This window comes from Balaenoptera borealis (genome assembly GCF_965194805.1).
Source record: "Balaenoptera borealis genome assembly, chromosome: 11".
Lineage (NCBI taxonomy): Eukaryota > Metazoa > Chordata > Mammalia > Artiodactyla > Balaenopteridae > Balaenoptera > Balaenoptera borealis.
In genome coordinates, this window is record NC_138868.1 from 35,003,114 (window position 1) to 35,016,734 (window position 13,621).

Consider the following 13,621-nt stretch of genomic DNA (forward strand, 5'->3'; position numbering starts at 1 on the left):
GGTTTTTTTTTCTTATCAGGTATACAAATTTAATATTTTTGAGATTTGGTATGAGGTTCTACAATCTGATCAGGGACTAGTTATAATAACATAGGATGTAGGACAAGGCCATTTGTTCCTGGAAAGTTAATTGTCAGATTACCCTATACCTGTCTAACATCCTCTGTCCATTATAATTCATTTGATGATTTACCCCCTTCGTAAGGGAAACAAGTAACACAAAGAAATTTTGATTTTGTAGAAGCAACTCCCACTAAGATCTATAGTCACCTCTAAGAAATATAGTTTGCATTGTCACAAAAAAATGGCAAATATGTTTGCAAAGTTCCTATAAGAAATCTCTCTTCAAAAGTTGTGCCAACTTGCTATTTATTGTTGCTACTAAAGAACATAGAGAGACCTACTCTTACTCCAGTCTTGAATGAAGTAACAGAGTTAGGATCAGGTGTAATCATTGCCCATAGTATTTGCCCTCGGAGTGATTGTAAAAAAGTCAAAGCACTTTCCTTCCATGAAGCAGATTCTGGAATGAGACAAAAACCCTTCAGGTCTACCCTGCCTGAAGATGTAGAGTCCAGGTCTGCTTGTTAGTATAGAAAAATATTATTTCAACAAGCAGAGGGCTGAAATAAGTGTGTCAATATAAAGTTGAAATAAGTGTGTCAATATAATATTGTTCAAAGTAAAATAAAGGGACATCAGAATACTTTGTTTTCATTGGTCTCCCAGTTCCATAGTGTCCTATAATTTCTGACTTAATCCATATCTTAAAATAACTAAAAAATTAGACCTAACCTAGAGCATGGAATGAACTCGATTTTTCAAGTCTTAGTAGTCCATTGGAAAAGACTGTAATCAAAACGTCTCAGGACCAACAGTGAATATTGCAGCATCAAGCTGTATGTTTCTTTGCTAAAATTTTCTCTACCTCTGACCATAGGGTGTTGGTGGTGGCTCTTTTATACTAGGGAGGAGTAGAATTTGGAGAAGACATGGGAAGATGTACACTTCGGAGGCTTACATAACATTAACAACAATAGCCAATGTTTACTGAGTGTTTATATGCACCACATACCACACAATGTTCTGAAGGGCTGGTATTAGTTGGGTGCATTTAGTTGAAAGCAATAGAAAATAAAACTGGCAAGAAAAAAAATTGGGAATATATAGGGTTATAATCTTAAACAGGGTTAGTTTGAGAGTTGTCTTAATCCAATGTATTCCTTGTGATTATGAGATTCTATTGGCTCAAGGAAGAAGAGGGCTCTGGTAGCTTTGGGCCTAATATAAATATACAACATCAAGAGGAAGAAACAATCTCTTAAGCATGCTTGATACCCAGCTTGTATACACCTACATTGTCTAATATGACTATCTCTTCATATTGGTGAATGTGCATGATCTACCAACTCTGAGAAGAAAAGTAATCACCTAGGCCTAACTGATTGGAATTGATTCATCTGGCCATTTCTGAACAAATTTGTCATTAGAAAATGCTGAAGATTGGTTCAAGATGGCGGAGTAGAAGGACGTGCTCTCACTCCCTCTTGCGAGAGCACTGGAATCACAACTAACTGCTGAACAATCATTGAAAGGAAGACACTGGAACTCACCAAAAAAGATACCCAACATCCAAAGACAAAGGAGAAGCCACAGTGAGATGGTAGGAGGGGCGCAATCACAATAAAATCAAACCCCATAATTATTAGGTGGGTGACTCACAAACTGGAGAACACTTATACCACAGAAGTCCACCCACTGGAGTGAAGGTTCTGAGTCCCACGTCAGGCTTCCCAACCTGGTTCTGAGCCCCACATCAGGCTTCCCAACAGGAGAAGGAATTCCTAGAGAATCAGACTTTGAAGGCTAGCAGGATTTGACTACAGGACTTTGACAGGACAGGGGGAAACAGACACTCCACTCTTGGAGGGCACACACAAAGTAGTGTGTGCCTCGGGACCCAGGGGAAGGAGCAGTGACCCACACAGGAGATTGAACCAGACCTACCTACTAGTGTTGGAAGGTCTCCTGCAGAGGCAGGGGGTGGATGTGTCTCACCGTGAGGACAAGGACACTGGCAGCAGAAATTCTGGGAAGTACTCCTTGGCATGAGCCCTCCCAGAATCCGCCATTAGCCCCACCAAAGAGCCCGGGTAGGCTCAAGTGTTGGGTCGCCTCAGGCCAAATAACCAACAGGGAGGGAACCTAGCCCCACCCATCAGCAGACAAGCGGATTAAAGTTTTACTGAGCTCTGCCCACCAGAGAAACAGCCAGCTCTACCCACCACCAGTCCCTCCCATCAGGAAACTTGCACAAGCCTCTTAGATAGCCTCATCCATCAGAAGGCAGACAGCAGAAGCAAGAAGGACAATCCTGCAGCCTGTGGAGCAAAAACCACATTCACAGAAAGAGACACAGGATGAAAAAGCAGTGGGCTATGTACCAGATGAAGGAACAGATAACACCCCAGAAAAACAACTAAATGAAGTGGAGATAGGCAACCTTCCAGAAAAAGAATTCAGAATAATAACAGTGAAGATGATCCAGGACCTCACAAAAAGAATGGAGGCAAAGATTGAGAAGATGCAAGAAATGGTTAACAAAGACCTAGAAGAATTAAACAACAAACAAACAGAGATGAACAATACAATAACTGAAATGAAAAATACACTAGAAGGAATCAATAGCAGAATAATTGAGGCAGAAGAACGGATAAGTGACCTGGAAGACAGAATGGTGGAATTCACTGCTGTGGAACAGAATAAAGAAAAAAGAATGAAAAGAAATGAAGGCAGCCTAAGAGACCTCTGGGACAACATTAAACACAACAACATTCACATTGTAGGGGTCCCAGAAGGAGAAGAGAGAGAGAAAGGACCCGAGAAAATATTTGAAGAGATTATAGTCAAAAACTTCCCTCACATGGGAAAGGAAATAGCCACCCAAGTCCAGGAAGAGCAGAGGGACCCATACAGGATAAACCCAAGGAGAAACACACCGAGACACATAGTAATCAAAGTGGCAAAAATAAAACACAAAGAAAAATTATTGAAAGCAGCAAGGGAAAAACAACAAATAACATACAAGGGAACTCCCATAAGGTTAACAGCTGATTTCTCAGCAGAAACTCTACAAGCCAGAAGGGAGTGGCATGACATATTTAAAGTGATGATAGGGAAAAACCTACAACCAAGATTACTCTACCCAGCAAGGATCTCATTCAGATTCGATGGAGAAATCAAAAGCTTTACAGACAAGCAAAAGCTAAGAGAATTCAGAACCACCAAACCAGCTCTACAACAAATGCCAAAGGAACTTCTCTAAGTGGGAAACACAAGAGAAGAAAAGGACCTACAAAAACAAGCCCAAAACAATTAAGAAAATGGTCATAGGAACATACATATCGATAATTACCTTAAACATGAATGGATTAAATGCTCCAACGAAAAGACACAGGCTTGCTGAATGGATACAAAAACAAGACCCATATATATGCTGTCTACAAGAGACCTACTTCAGACGTAGGGACACATACAGACTGAAAGTGAGTGGATGGAAAAAGATATTCCATGCAAATGGAAGTCAAAAGAAAGCTGGAGTAGCAATACTCATATCAGATAAAATCGACTTTAAAATAAAGAATGTTACAAGAGACAAGGAAGGACACTACATAATGATCAAGGGGTCAATCCAAGAAGAAGATATAACAATTATAAATATATATGCACCCAACATAGGAGCACCTCAATACAAAGGCAACTGCTAACAGCTATAAAAGAGGAAATCGATTGTGACACAATAATAGTGGGGGACTTTAACACCTCACTTACACCAATGGACAGACCATCCAAACATAAAATTAATAAGGAAACACAAGCTTTCAAAGAAACAAGAGACCAGATAGATTTAATTGATATTTATAGGACATTCCATCCAAAAACAGCAGATTACACGTTCTTCTCAAGTGCGCACGGAACATTCTCCAGGATAGATCACATCTTGGGCCACAAATCAAGCCTCAGTAAATTTAAGAAAATTGAAATCATATCAAGCATCTTTTCTGACCACAACACTATGAGATTAGAAATCAATTACGGGGAAAAAAAATGTAAAAAACACAAACACATGGAGTCTAAACAATACGTTACTAAATAACCAAGAGATCGCTGAAGAAATCAAAAAGGAAATCAAAAAATACCTAGAAACAAATGACAATGAAAACACGATGATCCAAAACATACGGATGCAGCAAAAGCAGTTCTAAGAGGGAAGTTTATAGAAATACAAGCCTACCTCAAGAAACAAGAAAAATCGCAAATAAACAATCTAACCTTTCACCTAAAGGAACTAGAGAAAGAAGAACAAACAAAACCCAAAGTTAGCAGAAGGAAAGAAATCATAAAGATCAGAGAGGAAATAAATGAAATAGAAACAAAGAAAACAATAGCAAAGATCAGTAAAACTAAAAGCTGGTTCTTTGAGAAGATAAACAAAATTGATAAACCATTAGCCAAACTCATCAAGAAAAAGAGCGAGAGGGCCCAAATCAATAAAATGAGAAATGAAAAACTAGAAGTGACAACAGACACCGCAGAAATAAAAAGCATCCTAAGAGACTAACTACTACAAGCAACGCTATGCCAAAGAAATGGACAAATTCTTAGAAAGGTATAACCTTCCAAGACTGAACCAGGAAGAAACAGAAAATATGAACACACCAATCACAAGTAATGAAAATGAAACTGTGACTAAAAATCTTCCAACAAACAAAAAGTCTAGGACCAGATGGCTTCAGAGGTGAATTCTATCAAACATTTAGAGAAGAGCTAACACCGATGCTTCTCAAACTCTTCCAAAAAACTGCAGAGGAAGTAACATTCCCAAACTCATTCTATGAGGCCACCATCACCCTGATACCAAAACCAGACAAAGATACTATAGAAAAAGAAAATTATGGACCTATTTCACTGAAGAATATACATGCAAAAATCCTCAACAAAATACTAGCAAACAGAATCCAACAACACATTAAAAGGATCATGCATCCTGATCAAGTGGGATTTATCCCAGGGATGCAAGGATTCTTCAATATACGCAAATCAATCAATGTGAATCACCATATTAACAAACTGAAGAATAAAAACCATATGATCATCTCAATAGATGCAGAAAAAGCTTCTGACAAAATTCAACACCTATTTATGTTAAAAACTCTCCATAAGGTGGGCATAGAGGGAACCTACTTCAACATAATAAAGGCCATATATGACAAACCCACAGCAAACATCATTCTCAATGGTGAAAAACTGAAAGCATTTCCTCTAAGATCAGGAACAAGACAAGTATGTCCACTCTCACCACTATTATTCAACATAATTTTGGAAGTCCTAGCCACAGCAATCAGAGAAGAAAAAGAAATAAAAGGAATACAAATTGGAAAAGAAGATGTGAAACTGTCACTGTCTGCAGATGACATGATACTATACATAGAGAATCCTAAAGATGCCACCAGAAAACTACTAGAGCTAATCAATGAATTTGGTAAAGTTGCAGGATACAAAATTAATGCACAAAAATCTCTTGCATTCCTATACACTGATGAAAAACCTGAAAGAGAAATTAAGGAAACACTCCCATTTACCACTGCAACAAAAAGAATAAAATACCTAGGAATAAACCTACCTAGAGAGACAAAAGACCTGTATGCAGAAAACTATAAGACACTGATGAAATAAATTAAAGATGATACCAACAGATGGAGAGATATACCATGTTCTTGGATTGGAAGAATCAATATTGTGAAAATGACTATACTACCCAAAGAAATCTACAGATTCAATGCAATCCCTACCAAATTACCAATGGCAATTTTTACAGAACTAGAACAAAAAATCTTAAAATTTGAATGGAGACACAAAAGACCCCGAATAGCCAAAGCAGTCTTGAAGGAAAAAAACGGAGCTGGAGGAATCAGACTCCCTGACTTCAGACTATACTACAAAGCTACAGTAATCAAGACAATATGGTACTGCCACAAAAAAAGAAATATAGATTAGTGGAACAGGATAGAAAGCCCAGAGATAAACCCACGCACCTATGGTCAACTAATCTATGACAAAGGGGGCAGGGATATACAAAGGAGAAAAGACAGTCTCTTCAGTAAGTGGTGCTGGGAAAACTGGACACCTGCATGTAAAAGAATGAAATTAGAACACTCCCTAACACCATACACAAAAATAAATTCAAAATGGATTAGAGACTCCCTAACACCATACACAAAAATAAATTCAAAATGGATTAGAGACCTAAATGTAAGACTAGACACTATAAAACTCTTAGAGGAAGACATAGGAAGAATACTCTTTGACATAAATCACAGCAAGATATTTTTTGATCCACCTCCTAGAGTAATGGAAATAAAAACAAAAATAAACAAATGGGACCTAATGAAACTTCAAAGCTTTTGCAAAGCAAAGGAAACTACAAACAAGACAAAAAGACAACCGTCAGAATGGGAGAAAATATTTGTAAATGAATCAATGGACAAAGGATTAATCTCCAAAATATATAAACAGCTCATGCAGCTCAATATTAAAAAAACAAACAACCCAATCCAAAAATGGGCAGAAGACCTAAATAGACATTTCTCCAAAGAAGACATACAGATGGCCAAGAAGCACATGAAAAGCTGCTCAACATCACTAATTATTAGAGAAATACAAATCAAAACTACAATGAGGTGTCACCTCACACCAGTTAGAATGGGCATCATCAGAAAATCTACAAATAACAAATGCTGGAGAGGGTGTGGAGAAAAGGGAACCCTCTTGCACTGTTGGTGGGAATGTAAATTGATAGAGCCACTATGGAGAACAGTATGGAGGTTCCTTAAAAAACTAAAAATAGAACTACCATATGACCCAGTAGTCCCATTACTGGGCATATACCCAGAGAAAACCATAATTCAAAAAGACACATGCACCCCAATGTTCATTGCAGCACTATTTACAATAGCCAGGTCATGGAAGCAACCTAAATGCCCATCAACAGACAAATGGATAAAGCAGATGTGGTACATATATACAATGGAATATTACTCAGCCATAAAAAGGAATGAAATTGAGTCATTTGTAGAGACGTGGATGGATCTAGAGACTGTCATACACAGTGAAGTAAGTCAGAAAGAGAAAAACAAATATCATATATTAACGCATGTATGTGGAACCTAGAAAAACGGTACAGATGAACCGGTTTGCACAGCAGAAATTGAGACACAAATGTAGAGAAAAAAACGTATGGACACCAACGGGGTAAAGTGGCGGCGGGGGGGGGGGGTTGGTGGGATGAATTGGGAGATTGGGATTGACATATATACACTAATATGTATAAAAGGGATAACTAATAAGAACCTGGTGTCTAAAAAAATAAAATAAAATTCAAAAATTCAAAAAAATAATTTAACAAATAAAAGACCAAAAAATAAAATAAAATAAATAAGCAACAAAGATATATTGTATAGCACAGGGAATTTTAGTCATTATCTTGTAATAATTTTTAATGAAGTATAAACTATAATAATACTGAATCACTATGCTGAAACTAATATAATATTATAAATCAAGTATACTTTGATAAAAACAAAAACATTATTGAGACAACTAGATAACTTTGCACAGGGTCTGATGATTAAATGATAATAATACATTGATGTTAATTTCCTATCATTGATGGTTATATTAAGCTATGTAGAAAAAATTTCATATTTATAATAAACACAGTATTCAGGGTGATGTTTTATTATGTCACTGGCAACTACTTCTCAATGTTTCAGAAAAATAAAAGTTCTATATCGTCTCTGAAAAAAAAAAAAAAAAAAGAAAATGCTATACATCGATAGGCTTAAGACTGGGTTCCTAAATTAATTACTGAATTAAGAGAGGGGTGGATTAACATGATTGGCTCAAATTGGCCTACCCCTTGAGCTGAGCTGGAGTCAGTACTCCAAATTGCATCTTTATTATGCAAAGAGGGTGGGGGTAATAACAGAATGAATATTAAAAGACAGCCAAAATACCAAGGATGGCATTTCACATTTATTATTTCATTTAATCCTCAGCAGAACCCTATGAGGTAAACTTTATGTGAATGTCTCTTTTTCTGATGCTTAGTTGTTTATGATGCTTAACTCTCATGGTTTGATTGATATCATATTTTAATGAAATCTCCCGAAATGTGGCCTTCCAGTCTCTGTCCTAATTTACTGTATCCCAGAAATTTAGGAATCATAATGAAGATATGGGAGATTCGTACTAGTATTTGTAGCACACACTATACAGGTTAACATCCTTATATGTTTTACCTTATGTTATTTTTCTCACTTGCATTTTCCTGTATTTCTTGATAGTTTAAGGCCTACACGAAGTATCAGTCCTTTGTAAAGCCTTCCCTTGAACTCTCCTGTCAATTTATATCTGGTCTCTCATTGCATCATTCTTACAATTTTTTAAACACATAAAATCTGAATTGCATTATAGTTCAGTGTTTTTGTGCCCCTTCCACCCCTGCCTCAAGAAGGTAGGTTTCTTGAAGCGAAGGACCTTGTCATAATCATTTTTTCAATCCCTAATACTTTACACGTAGTAGAAGCTTAATAAATGATCATTGAATTTTGTTGATTAAATGGAACATTGAGGAGACGCTCCAAACCCTAGGCTTTTCTTTCTTCTAAAGGGGAAAATTTCACAGACATTGTGTTCATTTAATGAAAATAAGTGAATGTGAAATATGCATAAATTTACATATTATAATACCCAAGCAGGGATTTTAGATAAGATTTTAAATAAGTGGAAAGATCTGAAGCTAATCTGCACAATTCCTGCCATAAGGTCTCACTCCCATCCCGAACTGAAGGCAGTTTTTTTGGACTTTTTTCACCTCCTTGAATGGATTGGGCTCTCTCAACTCAGGTACCTGTAAATTAACTGTTCCCTAGACCTTGAAAACTTTTTTCAACACTCATCTTTGGGCTATCAGGAGAAAGTCAGTTTCTTACAGAGGGAGGCCTTCTCAACCACCTAAGTCTTGGAGATCCACCTTCGTTATAGCCTCCTATCACATTTGAGGTTATCTGTTTAATTTTGCTCTTAAATGCTAAGAAATGAACTCCACCAGGACAAGGACAACATCTATTTATTTACAAATAAATCCCTAGTATCTTACACTATGTGACATAATAAGTGCTCAATTTAAGAATAAATTGGTGAAGCCTGTGCATTTGCTAAAAGTAGACTGCACATTTGGCTCAAAGTTTCTAGTATCCAAGACAAAGATAAAATCAAGTAACCGCTACAGACCAACTGAGAGTTTAGGCTAAGTGATAAATATCAGATCCTAAAACTGAATTAACAGCATGAACACCACTGCTTTATTCATTTTTTAAAAAAAGTTAATAAATGAAAAATGACTCTTCCTCTGTTAAATTTGTTTCTCTTCTCCTTTTTGTTAAAGCAAAACAAAACAAAACACCATTTCCGACTACTTATTAGAATACTTTTGCTTGGTGTCTTTACTGGAAACAAACTCAGCTCAAATGAGTTATTGTGTCACCAACTTCAGTAGATTAGAAATTGTTGTAGGTTTCTGAACGAAACCCCTACAGGTTGGCAGATAAACATTTGTAGAACACATAAATGAGTGAATAATCCAGATGACATTCCAGAAGTGGATTCTTCTTCCCTCTCCCCCTTCCCACAATCTTTAGACAAGCATTTGTTTTTGTTATATGCCGTTAAATGCCACTTAGTTCAATTAGTTGTTTGTGTGAAATAAGATTCAATTAAGTTATTTTGCCTTGAGAATTACAAAAACAAAAGAAAAAACAATAGTGAAACTTTGAAATAAAATTTAAGTTCTTTTACTATTTTAATAAAGTATTAATCTTTAAGTTTCACTTAAAGGATTCAAGTTCTAATAATGAAAGGACAAGGTCAAGGTCCAGACTTTAGCATAGTGTCTGGTATTAATTAATTGGAAGTCAGTACCTTTCTACTAAACTGAATTGAACCAAAATTTTTATTTAATTACATTTTCTTAGATGTAACAGCCCGTGTCTGGCTTTCCCCAATTATGATAAACCTTAACACAGATTCACTCACACAAAACTCAGGAAACTTCTACTAGAGATGTTTATAAAGCGAAAGGAAGCACGCAGACCTCCGTAACTAACAGCATCTCCCACGTGGCTCCGGGAATTCTCTAATCCTAGCCCCCCTTTATTCTCCCTCCCGTATGAACCTCCTCAATATCTACAGCAAAAATAAAACCAAGAGCACTTTCCTTGGGCTTACATTTCTCGGAGCGCAGGTTCCCGGATTAAAGCCGCTGTCAGATTGACAGGGATTTTACCCAATAGCATTGCAGAGAGGCGTATCGTTTCACCAACACGCCAATCAAGCACGCAGAGAGCAGCCGGCTCCAAGGTGAAGGCGGAAGTAAGGCCTTAGCGCGCTCAATGGAACCGCTCTTGCAGCACCTGGAGCGCTTCTCTGAGGTTCTGGCTGTGTCCCGCACGACCCACGTCAGCACCTGGGACCCCGCGACCGTGCGCAGGGCCCTACAGTGGGCTCGCTACCTGCGCCACATCCACAAGCGCTTTGGCCGCCATGCCCGCATTAGCAAGGCTCTGGAGCGGCGACTGCAAAACCAGTGGAAGCAGCCCGGCGACTCTGGGCCTGCTCCAGCCCCGGGGTTGGCGAACTTCCAGGCCTTGGGGCACTGCGACCAGCTGCTGTCCCTGCGACTGCTGGCGAACCCGGCCCTCGGGGATGCCTCCTTTCGCTACCTGCTGCAGCAGCTCTTTCCCGGCCCTGGCGTCCCGGACGCCGAGGAGGAGACGCTCCAAGGCAGCCTGGCCCACCTCGCCCGCCGCCGGGCCGCTATTCACATGCTGCGCTTCAACGCCTATGGAGAGAACCCGGTCCTTCAGGAGGACTCACTGATGAAGACCCAGGCGGAGCTGCTGCTGAGGCGTCTGCAGGAGGTGGGGGAGGCCGAGGCAGGGGGCCCTGGTAGGCTTCTCAGCAGCCTGTGGGAGCGCTCGCCCCAGAACAACTTCCTGAAGGTGGTAGCGGCCGCGCTGTTGCTGCCGCCGTCGTCTCCCCGGCCCCAAGAAGAGGAATTGGAACTAGGCAGCCCCAGAACTCCGGGAGAGGAGGGTCAAGAGCTGCTTCGCTGGCTTCTGGGGAAATCGGATGTCATGGTTGCTTTTTGCCGCAGCCTCCCAGCCGGGCTTTTAACTTCGGTGGCGGGGCGCCATGCAGAGCTCTCCCGGGCCTATCTGGGCCTGCTGACAGACTGGGGTCGACAGCTGCGCTACAGCCTTCAGAAAGGCCTTTGGATTGGAACTGAGTCCCAGGATGTGCCCTGGGAGGAGTTGTTGAGCAGGTTTCAAAGCCTCTGTCAGGCCCCTCCACCTCTGAAAGATGAAGTTTTTACTGCCCTGAAGTCCTGTAAGGCTCAAGATGGAGATTTCGAAGTCCCTGGTCTTAGCATCTGGACAGACCTGTTGCTGTCTCTTGGGAGTAGTGCGTGATATTGCATTTGGGCAGAGACAAGTTCTCAGCCCAGGCCCCAGTTCTCTATGGGCAACGTTCTGTAACTCAGCACTCGAATATACGGTTTACAAAATTAAAATCCCAGTGTTCTCACCAAATGTCCTGTATTTTCATGTGTCCAAAATATTATTGTAGGTCCTAATATATAATAGGTGTCATTGTAACTTAATTACAGATATGTAAAGTAACTGGCTTGTAGTGCCATGGGTTTTCTGGATAGAGGAGGTAACATTGGAAGTATCCTACCTAAAACCATGGAGTTAACAATAGTTTGCATTCCAGAAGGCGCATTTCTAATAATGTTGAAAAGATACGTGCTTGTCAAAGAAAATGCAGCTTTAAAGTGACAAGACACCTTTTTTATTTTATTAATGCCTTACTTTTGCAGGTTTTTCTTGGGTTTTTTTAAATCCCCAGAAGTGATTTCTTTAACCAACAACATGTGCTGTCAGAAATGGTTTGGAAAGCCAACTGGCCTAGTTGGACTTGAAACCCTGGACTTTGGCCTTGTTAACCTAACGTTCTAACCAATTAACCAGTGTCAACATGTATTAAAATTGTGTTATTCCGAAATTTTGTTTCTCATTTCTGCACATTGAAAGATCATACAGTAATTTAAAGCATTGACTTAAGAAAAAAAATTTACAGCATGGTAAATACAAATATATGCCTTTGGATATTAATTTAGCATTTGATGGTAAAAGAAAAACTTCTGAATTAGTGCTGCTTCTGCCATTGACTGGGTTAATAAATCACAACCTTGGTGTTACAGTTGCCTCATGTTGAATGAAGTGTTGAGACTAAAATAGTTAAATTCTCCCACTTTGTCCTTGTTAGCTGCCCTATGGGGACAGTTTAGAATATTTGTTTAGTGTGTGTAGGAACCTAATTTTGTGAGTTTACCCAGATGCTCCACTACCAGTAGAGTGATTGCCAATCACCAAACTTAAGAATGATTTATTCATTTTTATTAGGGGGCATATAACTTTCTGTTCATCAAGATTTTTTTTCCATAACCAAATTAGTTGGTTGCAAGATTCTTCTAATTCCAGAAATGGAATTAGAGCAAAAGGAGTTGTATAATCTTGTAGAATTTTTTATTCTATAGTGAAACCTGGAGTAAACTACTGTTCTGCTAGCAAGTACACTTTTCCAGATGATCCTGGGTTAACACAAGCAAGTTTGTATTTCCTGTGGTTTGATTCCTTTTTCTAGCTCTAATCCATATAGAACATCTTTTAGATTTAATTTGCCATTAATGCAGGAAGAAGGCAATTCCTTCTGTTACCTAAAAGTCTTTTTTCAAGAAGCATAACCCAATGAAGAGTTCTACCCACACAAGTCATAATATTGACCCATAAACCTAAGTCCCATAACCCTAAGCTTTAGTTTTAAAGAATGACAGTTTGTAAACTTATTTCCCTATTTCTGCTACAACATTGCACACTCTTATTTAAGATAAAATGATAAAAATTGTTATAGACTTCAGTAAAAAAAATTTTTAATCTATTTTTATACTTACCATATCTTATTTTAGGCTCCATGCTATGTTCATTGCATAGGTAACCATATTTAATCTTCACATCAAGACTGTATTGTTATAAATCAAGATACAAGCTAAAGAAGATTAACTACAATGCCCAAGGGCACACAGAAAATAAGCAACATGAGAGCAGAAGCCAATCTGTTATTTTTTTCCCCCAGAGCCTAGCACAGTGCCTGGCATGTGGTAGGTACTCCAAATGTTTGAATAAATGAAGCCAGGATTAGAACCTTAATCTGTATTCTTAACAACAGAAAAAAAAATTTTTTTTGACCATGCCACGTGGCTTGCGGGATCTTAATTCCCAGAGGAGGGATCGAACCTGGGCCCAGCAGTGAAAGTCCCGAGGCCTAACCACTGGACCAGCAGGGAATTCCTCTTAATCTGTATTCTTTATCTTGTTTTAAACAAAGTTAAAGACTTGAAAAGGTGTTATTGAATATAGAAATCTTACTATCACTCTGA

At 38.7% G+C, this 13,621-nt stretch overlaps 2 protein-coding genes and 1 long non-coding RNA gene across 3 annotated transcripts in view; 2 read left to right on the forward strand and 1 right to left on the reverse strand.

The window, feature by feature from the left end:
• Window positions 1-10,370, reverse strand: part of GAS2 (growth arrest specific 2) — a 159,725-nt gene extending 149,355 nt beyond the window's left edge. Inside the window, exon 1 of the mRNA XM_082342504.1 lies at window positions 10,348-10,370. The gene's annotated coding sequence lies outside the window, so the exon portion shown is untranslated. The remainder of the gene's footprint in view (window positions 1-10,347) is intronic.
• Window positions 1-13,621, forward strand: part of LOC309606032 — a 1,194,635-nt gene that overhangs the window by 333,493 nt on the left and 847,521 nt on the right. The gene's annotated exons all lie outside the window — the stretch shown is intronic.
• On the forward strand, window positions 10,512-12,186 carry FANCF (FA complementation group F; the record flags this gene model as incomplete). The annotated part of the gene is made up of 1 exon (XM_082342492.1): window positions 10,512-12,186. The coding sequence occupies one exon, from the start codon at window positions 10,512-10,514 to the stop codon at window positions 11,589-11,591; it is 1,080 nt and encodes a 359-aa protein (XP_082198618.1). The 3' UTR covers window positions 11,592-12,186.